The following is a 24,433-nucleotide window of genomic DNA, read 5'->3' on the forward strand; positions in this document are numbered from 1 at the left end:
ATTACCTTTAGGGAGAGTGCATATTTCATGATTGTGTACACACAAGATTATGTCAAATTCAGAAGGTGAGATATTTATTCAGGAGTTTTGCATAAGTCTCAGAATCTCCAAGTATGACGGAGGCAAGATTTTGCAGTTGTTACTGGGGAAGCTATGGGTAGGATGTGAAAAGGTGCAGAATTCTTCCGTAGTTACCATTCCTAGGCTTATAGTAACGTGAAGGGGGCATCTTACATCGTCCTTAATCATTTCGGATTGCTTCTTTTTGCTACAATTCCAACTTTCGTTTCCAGTTGTGGAAACTGCAAAATGTAATCTCGAATTGTGACCACTGAGTATCCAAATAATTAAAACATGAAAACCTACATAATGCCTTGCTTATTTTTCCTTTCAAAAGGAATGGACATTTCAGGCTGTAAGTTGATGTTTATTATATCACTGACTGGCACACAAGTTATATCGCATTAGAATAACAAAGTGTTTTCCGCTATGGGACAGTTGGTAGTATAATATTGCACTTCATATATGTGTTTGTCTTACAGCGTTTTGCTGTTTTGGTAGTACTGCTTTTATCTAGGATTACTTGCAAGTCTAGGCAGATAGCAAAAGCAGAAAAAGCTGTGTGCAAGAATGACATAGAAAACTGATTGAAAGGAAGCTAGAGTTGGGGGCAGAGGGGAATACTGGCAGAGAGAGGAGATGGAACTGTTCACTTTTCCCTCTCCTCTCCTCAGCAAAAAACACAAAGTTTAAAAAGAGAAAAAAATGGGCATGGCAAAGTAGCAGAACTATGGGATAGGTTTTCCCTGAAGATACTTGGAAAGCTTTCTTCTCCCTCCCTTCTACGCGCACATCTATCTCTTCGTAGCGTTTTCCTTGTCGTCCACTCCTGAATCTTCTGTGACCGTCCCTTTCCCAAAATCTGAATTGTGCAAGAAAAAGGTTCAGGCTTAGCTTCTTAAAATGCGTCTGAGTGATTAGTTGAGACTTGAACTTTTAGCCTGAAACACTCAAATAAATCCTAAGTGATTTATTCCTAAAGTGCAGTAAATGTGATAGTGTATAGTTTGCAGAACCTTGGATGTACAGTAATAACGTATGCAACTTTGTAATTTGAAACCTGTAGTGTGAGTGTATTTAGTTGTTTTATGTAATCATTTTGACATCTGATATAAGTTATTTATGGAAATGGATTTATACCTAGTAAACATTTTTGATGCTTTTTAATAGTTGCCATGCAAAAGAAAATACATGGCTGCTGAACTATTTTTACTGTAGTAATGTCATTGTGTAAATGTAAAAAATGAATATTCTTTTTAGTAAGTTGCATTTTGTGGGTTTTTTCTCCATTTTGTTTTCTTTTGTGGTTTTGTTGTACAGAGCTCTGGGATTGAAACTTTAGTGGAGGAGCTTTGCTCCAGATTGAAAGACCTTCAGAGTAAGCAAGGTAAGTTACAATACTTTATTCTTTTGAGGTCATATATCATGTTTATCAAGTACCTACCATTCTGAGATGGGGGGGGGCCTGTTACTTGAGTAGCTGTTTGTGTAGGTGATGCAATTTTAAGATACGCTTGAGTAGTTTCCTTCAAATAGCTGGAACAATTCTATAACGGTATGCGTTGTTTGCCTAAGAAAGAGCCGTTTACAGGTGGAATTTTCCGTATGAAACGATGTAACGATTCATGTCCAGCAGCGCGTACTTTTTCAGTGAATATTTTCTATTCAGTGTTCCTCCATGAAAAGACCCGTAAGCAAACAAACAAGCAAGTAGGTTTGCTTCTATTCCGTTTTTTATATTGATATTTGAAAAAAAAATACAGTGGCCTCAAAATTGATTATATATTAGCTATTCCAGTGAAAATCATCCATGCGTAGCAGTCTCATAGAGAAGTGCAGTTAAAATTTGCAGGCTTCAGGGAGAATCGTGATGGGGGCGCTCTGTGCTCAAGCATAGGGCAGGGAGCGTACAGTTGTGGTGTCCCCAGTGAACACTTGTTGCATATGAATGTTTGTTCAGGAACATAACAGCAGCCTTTGACACTGCATAAAAAAATAAATATACTTACTGTGTGTGTGTGTGTGTGTGTATATATATATATGTATATAAAAGTTGAAATGGACTGACTGAACTTGTTTTCTGTGCATAAATATGCAACTCTTAACTTTTGCTTCTCTTTCAGAATAAGTATTTACCTACTTTAAGCATGATTTTAGTTGTTTCAAGTCGTTTTTTTGTTTGTTTTTTAAATAGCAGAACTATCACTAATCAGTTCTAGGTGTTTTGTAGTGTTTAGCAGTGACACCTCACTGAGCAATAGTGGTGCTGACTATTTATTTTGGGGGGGGGGGGAGTAAACTTTAGTGTGTATCTTGCTGCTTACCTCCCCCCCATCTTACAGATTTTGATATAAAGGTTTAAAAATTTGTAAAGTCAACTCTTGCTCAGGATATCTGCCTTATTATGTGTTCACCCAAAACACAGCAGCTGCCACAGGGGTACTTCCTTTTACTGAAAGACATGCAAAATTAGATGCTACCATATATTTTAAAAAAAAAAAAGTTGTATTTAACTAAACATTTTGTGTATAGCAATGCAAGAATGAGCTAAGGATTTGGATACGAAATAACTAAAAGCTCAGTAAGAAGTCTTGTAGTGAGGACACTGTTAACCACAGCATGGCCTGCAGTTACTAGCTGGCCATGTTTGGTGAAATCTGTGGGCTTTAACAAAACAACTGTGGAGAATTTACATCTTGGGTGATACCTTATGGTTTTTTAATGCTTAATAAGCAGACTGCGAGTGGTTTGTTTGGTTATTTGCAATACTATATGGAAATATACTACTACTTACAGGCATAAATCCTGGTGCGTTTTTTGAAATACTGTTAAAAAATACATTGACTTCTTGAATTTTCTCTTAAACATTTGCAATTTTCTTCCAAAACAGAGGAGAAGATTCACAAAAAGTTAGAAGGCTCGTTGTCTCCTGAGACTGATTTATCTCCCACAGCAAAGGATCAAGTAGAAATGTATTGGTTTTTTTATTACTTGAGACTGTTTTCGATTTTCTCTCTTTACTCCCATATTTTAAAACAGTGAAGTTAATATAAAATTTGGAGTTCTGTGAATGGTAGGAAGTAAAATCCTTTTTTTCCTGCTATCTTCTTTTGCACATCTTAAATATTTAAATATGGCTGCTTGATACCACAGGCTGGTTTAATACATGGAAAAATCCTGACCACTTTCCTTTGACTATATGCAGACCTGAGTTTTAAGCCATGCTGTATGTTAGATTTCTTAAGACCAAGTCAGCTAGGCAAATTAAAAGCCCTTAAATAGCGTTTATTGACACATCACAGACATGGTTTCCTGCCTTCAGAACTCTGTCTTCTGTTGCAGAAATGGGAAGCTGAAACTGTTTATAAACAAAAGGCTCTTCTACTAAACAAGTACCCGAGTCCGGTGTCACTAAAGTACCCAGGAGTTTTGTCTTTGATGTCTCTTGGAGAAATGACTGTTGCTGGAGTTTTTTTGTTTGGTTGGTTTTGTTTTTTCAACAACGGCCATTGTTAACAGTAGGCATTCTGGTGGAAGTGTTGCTAAAGGGATAGCAAATCTTCTAAAAACAAATGAGGGAACTGGTTGTCCGAATGTGCATTTAAGTGAGCAAAAGGGCATTCAAATCAACATACTAATGACTGTAGTATCACTCAAATCAATGCTCTTAACATTGGAAGAAGTTATAACAAGGACATAAATTGACATAAATCTACACACTGGTAATAGTTACTTAACTGACTTCTGAGGGGTTTTGAACAGGTTTTCACTGAAATACATATATTTAAATACATGAAATATACATGTATAAGTTTCTTGACTATCAAACCCATGCTACTTTGAACGTCATAGGAAACCATGTTTTAGCCTTGTCCTTGTTGGCTAAAGCTCTGACTGCATCTTAAACTGCTGTAGAAATTAACCTCCTTCCCCTGCCGCCAATAAGATAAGGCATCTTGTTAGAAATGGAGACTTGTTGAATCTTGTTAGAAATGGAGACTTGTTGAATCTCTCTGTAAAGCCATGTCGATGATGATGTTTGATTCTTGCAATTGCTGTGACTTTTTTTTTCCTTAAACTGGAAGATCAAACTGTGGAGGCTAACAGAAAGTGTCTCACCTCACAAAGAAGAATCAACAGCTGATAGACTGCAATTCAGGACTTCATTACTGATACTCTAAATCAAACATGATTAAGTAAGAAGTCTGGAGTGAATTGCTACGTTATGTAATAAATTAGAAGTCAGACCTTCACTGTTTTAAGCATCCACCATTTCTGTCCATAGCAGAAGAAAGTTTAGTACTTCCTTAAAAATGGTAATGTTTATTTTGCAGTAAATTTTTAAACATGCAATATAAGCATCAATATAAACACTTTAAAGTTTTTCTTAACTCTCCTTTCAGCAAGAGAGCTATGAATGGCATGTGCATATGTAGAACAAACTAGATGTACTGGCAGTTAGAGGTAGTAAAATTATGTATTTTTAGTAATGCTTTCTAACTTTAATGCCTATCTGAAGTTCTAAGATCTGAATGTCACCTTTTTGTTTTGTGTGCAGGTACTATGAAGCATTTCCTCCTCTTTCTGAAAAGCCAGTTTGCCTGCAAGAAATTATGACTGTATGGAACAAATCCAAACTATGCTCTTACTCTAGCTCCTCATCTTCATCCACCGCTCCACCAACTAGCACAGATACATCTTCTCCAAAGGACTGCAATAGTGAAAGTGAAGTAACTAAAGAGAGAAGTAATAAAGTATCTGCCACTGTACATGAAAGAACCCAACAGAAGAAAAGTAAAAATGAGAAAGAAAACAAGTTTAGTAACAACACTGTTGAAGATAAGCCTGTTTTGTACAAAAAGCAAGTCCGACATAAGTCTGAGGGAAAGATGCGTCCTCGCTCCTGGTCATCTGGCTCCAGTGAGGCTGGTTCAAGTTCTAGTGGTAATCAAGGTGAATACAAGGCATCAATGAAATGTATTAAAGTAAGACACAAAACAAGAGAGGTTCGAAATAAAAAAGGGCGTAATGGGCAAAGCAGGCTTTCAGTGAAGTCTGGTGAAAAGGCTGATAGAAAAATCCACAGTGGAAGCAGTAGCAGCAGTAGCAGCGGGTCCATCAAACAGCTGTGCAAAAGAGGTAAAAGGCCATTAAAAGAAATTGGAAGAAAAGAAGCTGGCGGTAACGATGGAAAAGATCTGTATTTAGACAGCAGAAATGAGAAGGAGTACAAAGAGGAGCCCTTGTGGTATACTGAGCCGATTACAGAGTACTTTGTTCCTCTTAGCAGAAAAAGTAAGCTTGAGACTACATACCGCAACAGAGAAGATATATGTGGTGTAACATCAGAGGCTGTAGAAGAGTTGTCTGAATCAGTGCATGGTCTTTGCATTAGCAACAATAATATTCATAAAACATACCTCGCAGCAGGTACTTTCATCGATGGTCACTTTGTAGAAATGCCTGCAGTTCTAAATGAGGATATTGACCTCGCTGGGACCTCAATATGTTCTCAACCAGAGGACGACAAATATTTAGATGATGTTCATCTGTCAGAACTAACACACTTCTATGAAGTGGATATTGATCAATCCATGTTGGATCCTGGTGCCTCAGATACGATGCAAGGGGAGAGTCGGATTTTAAATATGATTCGACAAAAGAGTAAAGAAAAAAATGATTTTGAGGCAGAATGTTGCATAGTGTTAGATGGAATGGAGTTGCAAGGGGAAAGTGCAATATGGACAGATTCGACCAGCTCTGTTGGTGCTGAAGGGTGGTTCTTGCAAGACCTTAGTAATTTAGCTCAATTTTGGGAGTGCTGTTCATCTTCTAGTTCTGGTGATGCAGATGGGGAAAGTTTTGGAGGGGATTCTCCTATTAGATTCTCCCCCATCTTAGACAGCACAATGCTTAATTCACACATGCTTGCTGGCAATCAAGAGCTCTTTTCAGATATTAATGAAGGGTCTGGTATAAACTCTTGTTTTTCAGTGTTTGAAGTGCAATGCAGTAACTCTGTTTTACCATTTTCTTTTGAAACACTCAATTTGGGAAATGAAAATGCAGATTCTAGTAGCACTGCTAATATTCTTGGGAAAACACAGTCTAGATTGCTAATATGGACCAAAAATAGTGCCTTTGATGAAAATGAACACTGTTCCAATCTTTCAACAAGAACCTGTAGTCCATGGTCACACTCAGAAGAAACACGTTCAGACAATGAGACTTTAAATATTCCATATGAAGAAACCACGCAATTTAATGCAGAAGATATTAATTATGTAGTTCCTAGAGTGTCTTCAAGTTATGTAGATGAAGAAATTCTAGATTTTTTGCCAGAAGAAACCTGCCAGCAACAAGCTAGAACTTTAGGAGAAATGCCCACTTTGATTTTCAAAAAAAAATCTAAACTAGAATCTGTCTGTGGTATTCAGCTAGAACAAAAAGCAGAAAGTAAAGACTATGAAACTACACAAGGGTGTAGTGAAAGCAGTCCACACGGAGAAGGCTACAGCTCAGGGGTTATTAAAGATATCTGGACAAATATGACAGACAGAAATTCTGCAGCAGTGGTAGAAATAGAAGGAATAGAAGATGAATTGTTTTCAGCTGATGTAAATAACTATTGCTGCTGTTTGGATACAGAAGCAAAAGGTGAAACCCTCCAGGAGCCCAATAAAGCAGTGCAGAGATCAGAGTATCACCTTTGGGAAGGTCAAAAGGAGAATTTAGAGAAGAGAGCCTTTGTTTCAAGTGATTTATCAAAAGTAGATGGTGGTGACTATACTACACCATCAAAACCTTGGGATGTTAACCAGGAAAAAGAAAACTCATTTATACTTGGTGGTGTGTATGGGGAGCTCAAAACATTTAACAGTGATGGAGAATGGGCGGTGGTGCCACCTAGTCACTCAAAAGGGAGCTTATTACAATGTGCCGCTTCTGACGTAGTGACAATAGCTGGTACGGATGTCTTTATGACTCCAGGCAACAGCTTTGCCCCTGGTCACCGGCAATTATGGAGGCCATTTGTATCATTTGAACAGAATGAGCAATCAAAGAGTGGAGATAATGGATTAAATAAAGGTTTTTCTTTTATCTTCCATGAAGACTTACTGGGAGCTTGTGGTAACTTTCAAGTTGAAGAACCAGGGCTTGAATACTCATTCTCTTCCTTTGACCTGAACAATCCATTTTCACAAGTTCTTCATGTAGAGTGTTCATTTGAGCCAGAAGGAATTGCATCTTTCAGCCCTAGTTTTAAACCTAAATCAATTCTGTGCTCTGATTCAGACAGTGAGGTTTTACACCCCAGAATATGTGGTGTTGATCGAACTCAGTACAGGGCTATACGGATTTCTCCAAGGACTCACTTTCGTCCAATTTCTGCATCTGAACTTTCCCCAGGTGGTGGAAGTGAGTCAGAATTTGAGTCAGAAAAAGATGAGGGAAATATTGCTGTCCCTTCTCAAGTAGATGTGTTTGAGGATCCACAAGCAGATCTCAAACCTCTGGAAGAAGATGCAGAAAAAGAAGGACACTATTATGGAAAATCAGAGCTCGAATCTGGAAAATTCCTTCCCAGATTAAAAAAGTCTGGAATGGAGAAAAGTGCGCAGACGTCATTGGATTCCCAAGAAGAATCAGCTGGGATGTTGCCAGTAGGAAACCAAGATCCGTGTTTAGAGTGTAGCATGAAAGAATCTCTAGATGGGAGGGCGATGGAGAGCTCTAAAATAAACTGCAGAATAGTGGAGCCTCGTGAGGAGACTAACAAGTTTTGCGGTTGTAAAGCAGGGTGCCATTTTCCTACATATGAGGATACTCCTGTTTCTTCAGGAGAACTTGAACAGGTAGGTAGATATGTAAAAGCATAGAACTTGCACCTAGCAGCTGATTATCAACAATTCGTCATGTGACGGTTCAGTCTAAGTGGATGTTACTGTACAGTTCTATAGGAAAATTAACCATCTTCAGGCATTATGGTGTCATCTTGCATACCTGTAGAAATATGTGATGTTCATAAGTGTATGCTCACATGGCTTTGAAATCTGTCTGCCTTAGGTTTTCGGTTTATCTGATTTATGTGCATTTTAACATACTATATGTAAACTTTGAGCAGTGAGATCTACTGATTTTGATTTAAGCCTTTCTTAAAATTTGGAAGAGGATAATCTGAAATCGGTCTTTTCGGTATGAATTCCAACATGAATTATCATTATTTCCAAGTAGAAGAGTATAGGTTTGAGTTATTGGATGTAAACTCCATCAATGAAAGGTTTGTAGAAAGGCTTTATGCTCTGGAAATTAAAATATTATTTTGTCAGGAAAAATATGGACATGAAATAAAATATGGACGCAAAACATACTCCACCACCACGATAGTATAAGGAGGCCTCAGTATAACTGAGAATTAAGCTCAAATTTTTCATTTTGGTTTGGTTTTTTAGGTAATTATTACAGTAAGTTAAGTCATGATCAAGAGCAAGAAGCCCTTCCAGCCAAAAACATCCCAGTACTTAGTTATGAGATTACAGTTTGTATTGCCATGAACTCCCTCTGCTCTTCAACCAGCAAAAATCATTTCACTGTACAGCCCGCACAGAGAAAGAAATTGTCTGGATAGTTAAGTTGCATTTTATGTTTGCTTTTTTCTTTAGCCTCATCTTCCACATAGTCAGCAGTTGTACTGTCTCTGTTGGGAGGAAATTTTCTGCATTTTCAACTCAAGTGTTGCAACCAGCTTGTGTTGTACTGATCGTATGCTCCTGAATTCTAACTTTGAAAAACGAATTCATTTATGGGAAAGCTAACATTTTTCTTGCTAAAACTAAAGTTAAACTTTCTATTAAAAAAAAAAAATCAAAATTCCTTATTTTCTTTCTTCCTATCTGCTTCTCCTCTCATGCTCCTTCAAATTAATTACTATTGTTGCTTCTCCTCCCCAGTGCTGGTCAGTTGATGTCTCTGCTGCTTGTACAAGAGAATCAAATCCATGGCTTTTCCAGGCCCTTTCTAGAGATCTTGGTTCCTGCTGCTCTAAGTTCATCTCTATTAAGTGTCTCCAAAAATTTATTTTAGAGTCTGGGAAGTTGTCCCAGAGTTTGTCCCAGGCCTTGCAAAAAGAGTCACAAAAATTTTAATAAACTTAGGCTGTAGTTCAGAAGAGATTCTGAAATTACATTTTACCAAGGATAAAGTGGAATCTTAACTTCACTTGTACAGTAAGACATAGTAAATGAACAAATGGTATAATACAGTTGTCTGTGATAGTGAGAGACTAGGTTCTTTCCAGCCTCTTTCCAAATCTCCTTTCTGTATCCTTAGTGCTCCATGAGGATGCTTATCTAAATTTATCCAGGGATAAAGAGAAAAGAGGTTTAACTTGAGCAGTGGTTATGAAATTAATTGATTCATTGTATAGACCAATATTTTTGAGTGGTTTTTTTTTTTAATGAAACCTCCATGCTTTCTTTTATGGACTTGTGACAAAATTTAAGCACGTTATGTTACCTCACTGTTGATCCGACGTAGCATTTTAGTCATGTTTTGCGATATGGGCACCTCCAATGTTTTTACATAAATAATGGACTTGAAAATACTACAGCATAATAGGAAATCTTTCTCTTTTGTATCACATAAAGTCTAGTTAGTATGTGGACTGTGCAGACACGTATCTGTGAATGCCTCCAATTTATAAGAACATAAGAATTTGGTTCAGTTCCTTCCCTTTTACCTTCCCCATTAGCGCACTCCTTTTGGGATTGCAATATATTTTGGAGTATGAATCTGACGATAGCTCCTACAGAAGCTCTTCAAAATTGAAGAGATATTTCTATATCTAACCTTTTTAGATAGATTTCAGAAAAGGTTTAAAAAATTAAAAAAGTGGTGAACTACAGATCCCCTTCCTTTCGAAGTAAATGCTCCTTTCACCGCTTACCTGTGGAGTTATGGGTAAGTATGCATGAGCTCTCTGGTCCAGTTCATGGTCTTGGAACGTATTATCATTGAAACTATTAACAGATCTGTATTATATAGACTCTGATCTAGTAGATGTGCCCTAAAAACGCTTATACTATTGAATTCTTGACACAAATAAATGAATATCTAACTTGCAGGTTCTGTTGGGACGTTACCAAACTTCGCAGGTCTGGACATACCTAGAGCAATGCCTTTGGGGACTAGGGCATTTGACTGGCCAAGCATAAATATTTATGCATCTCGTGACTTGATTGGGTTATTAGATTTGATGAGGTACTTCACTTGACTGGAATAATTAACATTGCAAGTATAAATAAACATTGCCTGTATATAGCTTGTATAGGAAGACTGGTGAGAGGGAAAGGGAAGAGGGGTGCCTTACATTGGAAGGCTATATACATTGTTTCTGAGGTGCATAACACAGGAGATAACCTTCTGTAAACCTCTAGGCAGTGATAAGAGGGAGGCAAAATGCAGAGGGTCTGCTTTAGGTCTTAAAACCAGGAGAATCAAGTGGAAAAAAAAATTTAAGAGCGTTTAGCAGAACCATCTACATACAAATCAAAGGACTTTGTGGTAAAAGGGATGGCCGCTGCTGGGACGTCTGAGAAAGGTTTGGTCCAGATAATTCTTGATATACGTTGATCGCGACAGATGGTGAAAGCAGCTACAAGACTCAGCTCTAACTTCCTAATTAATCAAATTTAATTTACTGAGATTTTGAAAGCTTCTTGTATAAGAGGGACCCCTAAAATGATGGGGTTCACAATGACAGCATAAAAGTTGGGGGGAAGAAACAAGGTATAGAGCAAGTCAATAAGATAACTATTTGGTATACCTAGAAGTCTTTAGAAGTAAGTCAGAAACAGAAAGAAGGCTAAAATAGGATTTTGTGGGAAACAGAACAAGCAAACAGGGGAAGCTATGAAAGGATAAGAAGTTATTTCATACATTTTTCCCCACTCGTTTCAATTCTTGTGGAAAAAATAATGAACTGAACAAGGGAAAAGTACCGATAAATTACACTGTTTCGGCTAGTTATAGGAACATTCAGCTGACTATCATGAGGAACAGCTGATTTGAATACAACTCAGGAGAACGCTTTTTTGAAAACACACAGAAGACAACCTTTAAAAAAGGAAAGCACGCTTCCCCTTTAAAAGAGGAAAAGGGAAGTAGTGTATTATCTCTCTAACTTTCTAAACAAATATTTTAGCCAGTAAATCGCTTGGCTATACCAATAAGTGAACAAGTTACTAAGTTTTGGGTTGATAAGAAGAGACTGCACACTCAAAAGAACTGTCAACATCATGCAAGTATTACAGGAGAACAAGGGATATCATTAATGATCTTGTCTGGGAAGTAAAAAAAAAAAAAAAAAAAAAGAAAAAAGAAAGAAAAGAAAAAAAGGTATGTTTGTAAAAATTCTTGATACCACACTGGGAAAATCTGCAGTTATACTGGAAGACAAGATTAGCATCAAAAGTTTCTTGAAGTAGAGAAACGATCTGAAAATGAAGATGTAATTCAGCAGGGACAAATACAAACTTCTGAAGAAACATAATCCTCTCCACAAACAGTGTAAGGAGTGACAGGCTAGGAAATCATGTGAAACAGAAAAGCATCTTCAAGTAGATCATAAGCTAGGCATAAATCATGACACGCTTTGCAAAAGAAGGCAACATCGTGATATATAAATAGAAATGTCCTTCTGGTAGAAGTTAGGTAATTGCTCCTCTGTACTTGGAACTGGTAAGCCCTCTGCTGGAGTACCCTGTTCAGTTTTAATTACCTCGTTTCAGAAAAGATGTCCTGAGGAGAGCAACCCAAAGAACGGGCATAACTGCTTTTGAAAACAGATGGAAGGAACTGAGGTTGTTGTATCTCAGAAAGGAAAAACTGAAGAAGAAACCAGTAGTATTGCTGAAGCCACTTACAAAGCTGCAGGAGATGAGCAAGAGGCTGTGCTTGTTCTGTAAGCTCTGCAATATGCAATGGATGAGGATGTGATGACCTTAAACCACAGTGAGGAAAAGAATTCTAACAATAAAATCAGTTTTCTGTGCAAGAGTAGACTAGATGACCTCGCAGGGTCCCTTACAGATGTGTTTTTCAATGAAATTCCACAATTAGGTGACTGCCAAATTAGTTTTCAAAATATTTTCAATAGTTTCAACTTTGGCTTCCTGTTGTTTGGATCTGATCCTTTTGGAATGGAACTCACTGAAGCTCACTGCTGCTTTGACTTCTAAACATGCATGTTTCTTTATATTCTTACTAATAGTAAAGGGGTTGCAGAGCAGGTTCAAGAAAGATTTTTTTACTTACGGATTAATATGACTTTTACTTTTCTTGTGGTTGGTTAAGAAATTAACAGTCATAACACTTCAAATAATATTCAGATAATAATGAGACCTGAGCGCTTATTCTGTTCAGCTTGTGCAAAACTCTTGTCATTACCTTGGTATTTGTCCGTATGCGTTCTGAAAAAGTAGAAATATTTAATGCTGATGTTTTGAAATTAGTATCTGAAGCTGAAATAGTCTATCCTGAAAGGCCTGTCAGTTCACATGGAAAATGTGTTTTCATCCTCCTTCTGACATAGCAAAGCTCCAGAAAGTGAGCTGGGACTGCAGTGCTCATGTCTGCAGCACGTGGAGAGGGAGGGAGGAAGAAGGGGCAACAACTGGAGTCTTGAGGTGTTTATATGAGAGCTGGAAAGAGGAGAATTTTAAACTTGAGTAGCAGAGTTTTGCCAAAAGACCTTAGCAAGAACAGCGGGAAAGCTTATGCTTTTGTATGCTCTATATTTAGTTGTCACATGGTTATTGAAGCAAGTTAAACGATCTCAATTGTCTTATTTTGACACTTAGCATGTGAGCTGAGTCTAGGGTCTGCTCTTCCACAGTTCAGTCCAGTGTTAAGACTTGTGTCAGTTCTGGGCAGAAATGATAAATATTTTTCTGTATAGTGAACTGTTTAATTTTTTTATATTAAAGCTACTGAAAAGCTTACTTTCCTCAAGGCACTGTTCTCATCTGTGTAGCGCTTGTGCTTTTAAAATGATGCAAGTATTACAAATGGTGATATAACTAGATGTAAGATGTAGATTTAAGATAAATATTATCAAGTGGCTTTCTAGAAGTTGGTGAGAAGTGGCTTTCTAGAGGTTGGATCTCTTCAGGTCTCCTCATTCACAGAGGTTTTTTTTGTAAGAAGGAACTGTTGTCTGTCGTCCATCTAGTGAGTAATGTGATGTTTGAATGCGGAATGATAATAACTGCTGATTTGCTTCAAATTACACATAGGATTAATGAATTTCTTTTAAAAAGATATTTTTAGAAGTAGTAGGTAGTTTTGCACATATGATTAATTTATATAGTGAGGGATGGATGCACGCAGACACACACACAGAGGTTTTATAATCTTATAACAAGAAGTGGGGGACTGGAGAACTAAGTGTTACGTGAATCAACCGCAGAATAAGCGTTGTTACTGCATGGTCTGCTCCTTGGCAACATGATGGAGGGTATCTCAAAGGTGCAAAACCTTTAAATATTTTTGCAAGGTATTCCCTCCATGAAAAGTGCACTAGATTTTTTTTTTTTTTTTCATTCCTGTTAGCAAAGCCACAGATACCTTGCAGAATTTTTTAGAAATACTCAATCTGCTAACTAACTTCAGTTTCAGAATCTATCCCTTTAACAGATTGCATATGTTTATATAAATTAATAGATGTATTTACATATATAAATATATTCCTCGAACACAGGACAGTTCATGGACTTGGACTTTGCAGTTCTGCAAACCTCAATTTTCTAAAAGTCTTGAGGGTAGGTAGGTAGACAGTGGGAGGAATTTAACTGGCAGGGTTATCGTTTTGCACTTATAAATGCATATGATGAATTTATAAAGAGTAATGGGTTAAACCACAGAAAAGAGAAGAATGTGAAAATAAAGCTCATAAAGGCACACAATATTTATGCTTATATTTGTAAAAGCAAAATAAACATCATGTGCATTTTGACACCTCTATCTATGAAAAAGGAAAAATTTGGCTAGAGGAGTCTAGCTAGTGGTCCTTTTCCCCCTTCCTTTACTGTGGTCGTTTAGAAAGAATTTGAGCTCATTAGCAGTAAAGTTTCTGCATTTGGCAGGGCATTTTATGTGCTGCCAAACGCCAGTAGAACAGTGTTAGAATCGCTCCTTTACTAACTGGATACTTTTTAATTACAGCCCCTAACCACAAATATGGAAATAATTAGCAGAAATTAAATATACGCAAAACTCAGGAAGAGCAAAGACTAAAACAGAAATCAAGTGTATTCTGTCCCGTCTTTGTTGCAGTCTTGCTGTTTGGTTTCGAATGACCCTTTGTATGTTGTTTCTTCCATTTCTAAATGGAGGAAGCAACTTTATGTACAGGACTGGCAGTACAGGGGAAATAGCTGCTGAGGTGTGGTAGAGGGGATTTTAGCATCTGTTTAAGGTTGCCTGAAATAAAGATAGAAGGGACTGAAAAAATCTGTCTCGTATTGGGAATGAACCTGGCAAAGTGATGGGCAAAACAATTTAGCAAAGCTTTCTCTTAAGAAGTTCTAAAGCATGAAAGTGTCATTGAAAAGTAAAACAGCGTAGCTAGCTTCTTTTTTCTTTAATTCCTTGAGCCAGATGGTCCTCAAAACTCTTGAAAACTGTAAAATCCCACTCTGGGAAGATCCTTTGTTCTGTACACACACAAAAAACCAAAAGCTGGAAGAGTGGGACAGGGAAGAGATGGACAGAAAGGCAGGTGTGGGTGGGCAGAGGGATTGTTGTTCGATCCTTTGCGTTAAGTTTTGCTTGAAGAATAGAGTTCTGTACAGTATAACTATCCTAGCTAGCAAAAAAAAAAAACGATCTGCTTTATGGACTTGTAGTTCTTGTTGGGGAGATTATCTGTAACGGCAGGGAAAACTTTGTGATGGAAGCAAGGAGATAAACAAAAAATACCGATGCGCCGCATACAAAATTAAGCGTTCAGGAACACTTTTCTGTTCAGGAGCAGAAAAAAAATTATAATATTCCTGCTCATGCAGGTTGCAGATAAAATTTAAGTTGATTAGTAAATCCTAAACCAATTATTGGTGTGGGGGGCAGGGGGGAAATGTATTTCATAGTCTTAAATGGTCTTTTTAACAAATTTCTAAGAGTATGCAGATAAAACTTTCTATCTGCATTTTTCTTCCTGGAAGAAAATAATACAGTAAATTCCTAATGGACCAGCTGCATAAGCAAGAAAATTCTTACTTGAGGAGAAATATTTTAAAAGAGAAAATGGATGTATTTTGGGTTTTGTGGAGTGTTTTTTTTTTTAATTTTTCAGCATAAACTTCTGTTTTAATACTTCTGTATATGTAACCAAATACAGGAGAAGGGGGGGGGGGGAGGAGAAGGAAAGTTAACTCCCTCCCCTCGACACTAAGTTTCTTCTACCTTTTGTTCCTGGGTCTTGCCATCTACACATTCAAACCTAATATTTCAGAGGTGAAAATGGGACAGTACCAGGTTTATTGATGGAGCATAGTGTGATTGGGTCTTGCTTTCATACTTTTAGACCTAGTCCTTATTGACTTTTAGTTGCTGTTCTCTCATCTGCTTAAATGTCTGTGTCAAAGATGTTTCTACATGTTGGCCTAGTATCGTCATACCGAAATTGCAGTGAAATTTCATATTTGCCTGCAAACCAATGGTACCACTCAAATGTACTCTGTGTCAGGCTATCACTTAGTCACAGTTGAAAAATGTAGTTGGATACATTCCTTACTTGTAGTGAGTATGAAACATTTTATGCAAGCAAAAACAGCAAAAGACTAAAATGCTCCTCCCGTGCATTGGTAGGCCCAGCTCTACAATTTGATACTCAGGTAATTTTACATATCCTCACCTGGAAGCACTAAGAAAAGCTTTGATTATCGTATGTCTAGCTGTAAAACATGAGAAAGGAACCTTTGGTCTTCTCTCTGACATGCAGCAAGCCTGGGAGTGAAACTGTCGTAGCAGTTGGTTTTGTCTTGTTGTCTTTGAGCTCTCCTTAAGAGGAAAATAAATATGAATCCTTTCAGAGAGGAAAGACTTCCTCTTGCAATTTGTAATACTAGTACGATTGAGAATTGCAGCTATTAGATGGGTAGATGAAAAATTTAATAAAACTTCTCAAAAAACACCGGAAGTGTGTTTGAGTTGGTGTGAGAGAAGAGGAAGCATAAATTGAAAATGCCCTTTTAAAAGGGAAAGGGTTGGTATTCCGTATTTACTAGTTAAGAATACTTCTTTAACGCACAGATTTTCGTCATGATGACAGACTGTGTAATTGTAGCAAACATCTAAGCAACCATAGGAAAAAACATTTTTACTCAATGAGTGCATAAAATGGACTTTGGTTCCCTCACATACACCATCCTCCCCTTCCACTTCAGTTTAAAAGGGAATTGAAACTGCCACACACTCCTGGAATAAAAACTTTGCGTAAAAGTGCTTGAGAATGTTTTTCCATGGAATGGAAATGGAATGTTTTTCCATTAGTCATTTAGTTTGGTCTAGAAGTGCAGTTTTGAAGTGAATCTCCTAATTTGCCCAATCACTGTACTTTAGTTCGTATAACGGAGCATTTTTGAAGTATACAACTGGATTCCTTTTGCATGAAAGTAAGCCTAAGAGATGCTGCTTCCAGGTGTCCAGTTCACAAGATCAGATTGATGCTGGTCCAAAATATGAACTCCCAAAACGCATTTAGCATGGATAACAGGTCGTCTGCATCAATCATTTTGCTTTACAGCACTGCTCTTCAGTCTAGTTTAGACATAGCATTCGTTGCTCCATGTGAGCCAACATGAGTCCAGAAGGGCCCAGTTAATCAAGCCCTGCTGTGCTGCTTCCGCATGCAGCCACCTGAGTGTCTCTGGCCTCTCTAATACTTTGGCTTTGGAGGCAGTGATGGAAGGGCACCTGGGCTGAGCCAGGTCAAAGCCAACATGCCAGTTCAATCACCAAGCCACCCTGAAGCAGATATACAGGTCCTGATTGCAACTCAGCCCAGGAAGCAAAGCAGCTGTAGCTGGTGTGCCCTGCCAGACCTGAGCTGGCTCTGTGGGGAACCCGCAAACCAGGAAACCCTGGTTCATCCAGCCTGTCACGTGTGCAGATAGGAGTGCAGGTGTGACAGCAGCTGTGTGAGAAATAAAGTGTCTGTGGAGTTTAGATGCCTCTATGTATAGCCAGCAGCTGAGCGAGGCTTCAGATACTGAGGCCTCGCTCAGCTGGCTTACATTGATTTTCTAAGTAAATGCCAAGATTTATTGCCAGTGCCAAGTCCTGCTGGAAGAACACTGTTTTGTGGGGTGGAGGTTTTTTTTGGTTATTACAGTTTAATTTTCTAAGAAATCACTTTTCTGGAGTTGGAGTTTGGATTTTTAGAAGGCAGTTTTGAAAGGATTGTCCTTCGGTGTTGGAGGAATGTTGTGATAGGAAACCAGCATGGATAATTTCAATAGCTATTGTAGCAGAATTGATGGGGAAAAAATTGAATATGGCAGATGCTTTTGAATACAGTACTCATGAGTTGCTCATTTGATTTGAATGGGACTAATGTTTATTAAGTAATAAGCATTTGTAAGTTTAAGTTCTATAGGTTTATAGTTCTACAAAAACCAAAGAGGAAGAAAAAGGAGGTTCATTATTTTTCCATGTTTAATAGCTCTCAGTTTTGTAGAGGAGGAAGCTGGATAGAAACTCAGTGTTGAAATTTATTTGTTAATGTTTTATAATAGCTAGTTGCACTATAGTTTGTATATGAGTCATTCCAGGTTACATCTATAGGGGATCTTGTAAGACAGCATCGTATTTTGAAGATCAGTGGGGTTGTCACAGATACAATCACAAAGCTAGGCACGTGTCTGTTTTGGCAAGCTTTGAATATTTCAGTCGTGTCCATTAATTTCACAAGAACAAGGCTGTGGTAAACTTAAATTAGCAGTAAAATACGAAAATTAAATATTGAGGCATTTTTAGTGAGTGGATTGAGATTATTTTTCGCACAAAGATGAATTCTTAATCAGCCTTATAACCTTTTTTCCTTGCGTTGACACGTTAATTCTCTAGATTTGTATTATGATATCAAATTATTGGTACTATTGCTAAGTCACCCTTCCAGAATTTAAACATTAAATTTTGTTGCTGTTTGTTTGCTGCCTTTGTGTGTGGGTTTTTTTTTTTTTTTTAAACCCTGAACTGTTTATCATATTGCCTAATACTGCTTCATTGTTTCCTTGTGTTTTTCATCTCCTGGGTTGCTATCTGTTTTCTCTCGTTAAAGCAAGATTAGATTACTCAGATTATGAAGTAGATTATAATCTAAGACTACATAGATTATAAAATAAGGGGCTGGAATTCGTCTTTACACTGCATTTGCACTATACTGTATCAATAAAGCATGAGCCCTCAGTAGGGTTCATACTGGCTGTAATAGTTCAAATAATAAATGTTCTACTGTAGTTGGACAGTGCTTTCCCATTAGTGTTAAAAATTGAACGGTGTGACTTCTGGGACCTAGCAAATTGGTTCTGTCACCAGACTTTCCTCCTTAACATGTAAGTATACTATTTATGGTACAATGAAGTCTGATTATTGTCTAAACAGTTCTCTATATTGAATACTGATCTGCAGAGAATGAGTGGCAGCCAGGAAAAACAGAGCTGGTGGGAAAAGGCGCTCTATTCTCCCCTCTTCCCTGCATCACAGTGCGAAGGTAAGAAGCTATGAATGTTGGGACTAGCTGGCTGTTGCACTTCCGTTAGAATTAAGCACGTTTCCTTATGGGTTTGAATTGTTACGGGTGAATTAGAATTACCATCTTATTTTAAAGCAGTAAACTTTTTAAGGCTGTTTTTTTTTATCCAGGAGAGAACTGGGATGGTTAAATTACATTTATAACAAATGCCTAGCATGCTTCTAAATAGTTTTCAAACTAAAATGCTTTAAAATAGTCTATTTATGTAAATTTCCTTATACTAGAGCTTTGCTTTACCCTTTACCTTTGACTCTGGAAATATTTTATTAAGATTTGGAATAATTTTCAACCTGAATAATAATTATTAGGTAGCTAATTTTATAAGCATGCAAAAATTACTTGTTATAGGTTTGCATGAAGAACACGCACATTATTCAGGGAAGGTGTGGAATTCCTCCCGAGCTGGGCAGCAGAGGGGTCTGCCGCTTCGCCGGTCCTGCCCAGTGACAACTTGGGAGTTTTTCAGGCTCTGTTCAGTTAGAGATCTGTTTCCCTAAGAACCCAGAAGTAGATTAGCAAATAATTAATAATGATTATTTAATTGTTCTTAGAGTGCATCTTAAACTGCACACTACTAAACTGTGTTTCTGGTGCCTGAATATCCGTACTTTGGTGTTTAGGACAGTTTAGGTAACTTTCAAGAACATCTTCACTTATTTCACTCCCAGCTAGAGAAATATGTTTGCCCTGTGAAATGGTCAAATCCATGTCTACAGGACTTGGATCTGCACTGTACCTCCTGGACAGATCACACAGCTTCCTGCAGAAAAATGCTCAATCTTTACAAAGTAAAAATGTTTGGTGTCCCTTTGTACAGCGTCCCCTTCCCCCCGCCCCCACGCTGTGATAATGGCAGCGGTATTATTGGTGTAATAGCAAATGCACTGACCTGGGCGATCTTGCAGAGGTATTTTACACCTGATAATCCTTTAAGTCCAGTGAGTTGAATTGTGTAATCTTTTTGCTGACATCTGCTGGTGAGCTCACCGAACTATCTCGGTGTTTCACCACCTCATTTTATCAGAGGAAGACACTGAATACACAGTATAAAATAGGGTGAAGTCCAGAACCTACTTAGTATGAGTACAGAGTACAGTGTTAAGATGAATAGTTCCAGAATTTCATCTACGTTTAGACTAGATTTAACAAAACCAGAGCTTTTTCCTCAGAGCTAACGTTACTCTTTCACAAATCTTCAGCTCTATACTAATACATGTGACTCATATATATGGATATGATATGTATTATTATTATTATATGTTGAAGGTTTCTTCTGGTAGGAGTAGAAACCACAGCAGTTCATGTTATTTTGTTTTGCCCTTCAGTCAGGATCGGGCCGCTGCTGCAGTAGATTTTTTCGTAGGTAGAGAAATGTGAATGATCTAAAACAGCATGTAGTATCAGAATTAAGAAATGTACTGATCCTTTTCCAATAAAAAAGGAAATCTTGCTCTTTGAACCTCATTATTTTAAATGTTTTCATTAACAAAGTAGCTTATTTTTATTTGGTCATGCAGGTAAGATTTGATGATGTTTTAGTAAGATGATATGCTTAGCTTTTTAAGGATGTCCGACTTGAATCTCAAACTCTCTGCTCATTAATGTGGCTTAGAATGTGAATTTTAAGGCTGCTTCTCTAAATTTTTTTTTTTAAAAATGTAAATAATAGTGTTTCTCAATTCTTTTTTTTTCCTCCTTCTTCCTCTGAAAAACAAACCCCACTGTAAGAGTGTTATACAAATGCCAAGGGAGAGAATGGTGTAGGAGAATTTGCAGATGTAAAGGAAACATCCAATGGTGATGAACACCTTTTAGATTTTAATATGGTAAGTTTGTTGTTGGTTTGGGGAAGGAGTTTTTTGTTTGTTTTATAAAGGTATGCTACCACATTTTTCCTTTCCTCACAGTTTTCAGTTTAGAGGAAAAAAAAAAAGAAAAATGAAAATGGCCTCAAATACCTGAAAAAAATCCTTCAAAGCTTTTCTTTCATCATTTTTTTTTTTTTAATCTCTTCCTTGTCTTTGATATTCTTCTGAGAACTCACAGTGTTCAGGTTTGTACTTTGAATAGTTAAGCAGATTCAGTTTCCTTTGGGAATAGTTGGTTTTTGCTTGCAAAGTATGTTAAAAATATGAATCTTTTTTCCTCAGTTTCTAACTTCAGTAAGTATAGGGTGGGCTGATGTGCACTGTGGAAGGCAGGAGAGGCCAGTAACCAAAAGGAGTGAATGTAATGTGTGCTCAGTTCTGTCCTGTCAAGCAAAAAGCTGATGCACTTAGTGGTATTTTTTTGCTGTAGGAAAATATTCATGTGCAATCATATGCAACTACTGATACGTTTTTAAACTTCATGTTGATGACAAGACCTAAGCCTTACGCTTTGACATGCTTTCTGTAACTTTACTGATTCAGCTGACAACATACTGGTTTTGCTGGAAGTTCAGGCAGATTAATGATGTATTTCCTTAATATATAATATTTATTACCAAAATTTGGAGATAATTTTAAGAGTAATTTTTCTAAATTACCAGTGATAATGAGGCATTCTAATTTAGTTCACCCTTGTTTCTCTTGCTCTTGTGCAAACCCTAAAATTAAGGAATAGGGAAAAAAACCCAGAAACCCTCCACTTTTTTTCCTCCTGTTCTCTAGTCCTTACTACATAATGCACTAAGTCAGGGAAAGGGAAAACTTGTGCTGCAATTGTGACATCTCTTCTAAACATCTGCAAAAATCCTGCAGTACATGCCAGCCTAGAAGCAAACGAGTATGTTGGGTTTTTTGATTGTTCCCAATCAACACTGTCAGTTTAAATCCTTAGGTTTCTTCTGTTTATGAAGCAAGATGTGCAGATGATATAAATTCTGAGGCAAAACCAAATGGCTTCAGGAAGAATATCTACTCCAGTGATAGCTCCAGCTCTGAAGAGACAGCTTCAGAAGGTGGAAGTGAATGGGCTGATCCTTGTGAGGAGGAGCTTTTTTCTCGAACTCAACTATAGAAACTGCAGAGTAGAACAGATGATTTAAAAGTAACATGAGATGGAAAACTATCCTTCTTGAGGGTCTGTAGCTCTAAAACAACAACTTGAGTTTCCTCTTCAGTTAATGGATTCAGATGTGTATTTATCTTTCTCTTCTTGCTTATTTTATAGATGAGGACACAGCTGTCCTGTGGAAGATTTTTTTTCCCCCCCCCCCAAACTGTTAAATTCTTGGCTATTTGAACTAGACTAGATTGTGTTGTCAAATCAAGAATGGATGTGCATGTGCTTGTCTTAGTAGTACCACTGCTTTTTTGCATCTTAATTGCAGTTATTTTCATTCGTAACTGTAGCCCTACCACTATTACTATCTTCTTAGCATCGCAGTGTCTACAACTACTTCTGCTATTCAGAGACTTTAGCTTTTGGCACATTAGGCTTTGTTCTTTAAGAACTGGGAGATAAATACTTAACACTGTAATCTATCAGTGCCTTTCTGAATGCAGGAGAAAAGCATGAATGACTTGTCCAGTCTTCATTCAGTAAATCTCATAACTTTGAAGTAGGAACAACAGGGTTGTGCTTTAGAGACTTACAGAAACTGTGTTTTCTATCCTATGATTTCCCCCTCCCCCTTCCCGCAAACCAACACTGAGGATACCATGGTTTGTATTTTTGCTAACTGGAGAAGCCAAGGATTTTTTTTGTAGGTATGGAGGCAATGTGGGCTTTTTCCTTTTTTTTTTTTTTTTTTTTTTGTCCTTTTTAGCAACTTGCCAATATAGGGCAGAAGTTTAGAAAGAAAGAACACCAAAAAATAATAAACCACTGGGGTGATGTGTGGATTGTTGTGAATTTTGTAACAAGTAATGAGAATGTTGTCTTGTTGCAAATGATGGTATTCATGTAACCTGCAAAAGCATCCTATACTGAATTTGAGCCTGAATGACTGAAACTATCTAAAATGCTCAGAGTGTTCAATGTTTTATATGCAAAGGGTCAGTGCTTCACTTGAAAGAAATCCTGTGGCTGCTGCAGTTAGCTGCTGTTGTGGCTGTAATTTAGTAAATCTCGTAGTTCATTTTGTGTTTCTGAGAGAATGTGTGGGGCAAGTTATGTGTGTGGTGGGTGGGGGTAGGGAAGGTGATGACTTACAACATACATGTGTGATTGCAGTAGTGATTGTTGCTTTATGTGACTTGCTTTTTAAATTTTATTTTGTTAACTTAGAAAGTCAATACATTGTCAAGTTGCATCTGTACAAGACTATCAACTCCTTGTGCTTTTAACACATTATGCAAAATGTATAAGCCAGGAGGAGCAATATTTGCAAAACTAAACATTCTAAGTTTTTACCAACTCATAGTTTAAAAAACAACAAACAACTAACTAATCTATACAATAGCAGCATGTCTATAACATCAGGAAGTGCAGAAAGTCCAATACTGACTTGAAAAGCTTAACCTTTAATTTTGACAGGCAATAAACCTCATGGAAAAACGATAGTTGTTTGAAATGTGAGCTGAACTGGCTTTGAAATATGTTCTATGCTAGGAAGGTTTTCTTAATAACTGGGTTTTGTTGCTGTTATTCAATTGATAGCGTAAGAATTGAAATACATGGTTTAAGAAAAACATGCCATTCTTTGTGCAACATTGTTATTGAAATCCTGACTTAAAATTGGCTTGGTTTGTCCTTACCCAGGGACGTTTTTTTGGTCCTCCTATTAAACAATATGTTTTAAGGTTTGTATTCATACAAAACAATCTTTTGACACTTTACAGGTTTTTTTCTTAATTTATTTGCAGACTTTGGGTAGATTTTTATATATTTTACTTTCTTCTGGAGCTTCCTTGAGAGGTTGTTTAGCACCTGCACTGAGAACTATTTAACTGTAAACATGACAGTAAAAAAAGAACTTTACACACAAATTCTTCAAATCACTACAGTGAAGAATGGAATAGAACTTCATTCTAGAATAAGAAATGACCAAACGGATATATTTCAAACACAAACTTCAGCTCAGTTTATTTTGGATAGAGCTGCTTCTTTTGCAAGAAAGGGCTCAAAAATAGCAAAGGTGTTGCTTATAGTTACATTATGGCATGTAATATTCCAGCACCTTTGGGGAAAATAAAATGGTATATTGAGCTTCGGCAATAACAAATTGTCTTTACTTGTTTTCATAGTTTAATGGCTAAAGCTCTAAAGCTTTCAGTGAGAGTTGAAGTGTGGTTTTTAGTTTTTCTGTATGGATAGAGACACACACAACAACAACAACAAAAGCATTAAAGGTTGGCAAACGCTGAACCGCACTGTGGTATGAAGCGCATTGCATATCCATAGCACTGAAGTATCAGTTTTCCATTCCTGGGCTGAAATTTGTTTCTACTTTTTGCTTCAAGTGGTTGTATTGTTCTGATTTCACGTACACCAGAGTAACTGATTTTGTTTTCTTGTGGAGTTACTTAACACCGAATAAAAATATAAAAGGACAATTGGATGGTGTGTGTGTGTGTTCATTTGCTTTGGCTAAAGTTTCTAATTTAGATAGAAAACAGCCATTAAGAATCAAAC

General features: G+C 37.2%; 1 protein-coding gene across 2 annotated transcripts in view; it reads left to right on the plus strand.

Moving 5' to 3' along the window:
* The window catches only part of KIAA0232 (KIAA0232 ortholog), a 69,694-nt gene extending 45,340 nt beyond the window's left edge, over positions 1-24,354 (plus strand). For both annotated transcript variants that reach the window (XM_068943419.1, XM_068943420.1), the window contains exons 4-9: positions 1,381-1,447; positions 2,951-3,032; positions 4,619-7,916; positions 18,751-18,832; positions 20,603-20,700; positions 21,695-24,354. In XM_068943419.1, the coding sequence (XP_068799520.1) occupies positions 1,381-1,447; positions 2,951-3,032; positions 4,619-7,916; positions 18,751-18,832; positions 20,603-20,700; positions 21,695-21,874 (3,807 nt within the window). In that variant the 3' untranslated portion in view covers positions 21,875-24,354. The remainder of the gene's footprint in view (positions 1-1,380; positions 1,448-2,950; positions 3,033-4,618; positions 7,917-18,750; positions 18,833-20,602; positions 20,701-21,694) is intronic.
* The last annotated feature ends 79 nt before the right edge of the window (positions 24,355-24,433 follow it).

This window comes from Struthio camelus, chromosome 4 (genome assembly GCF_040807025.1).
Source record: "Struthio camelus isolate bStrCam1 chromosome 4, bStrCam1.hap1, whole genome shotgun sequence".
Taxonomy (NCBI): domain Eukaryota; kingdom Metazoa; phylum Chordata; class Aves; order Struthioniformes; family Struthionidae; genus Struthio; species Struthio camelus.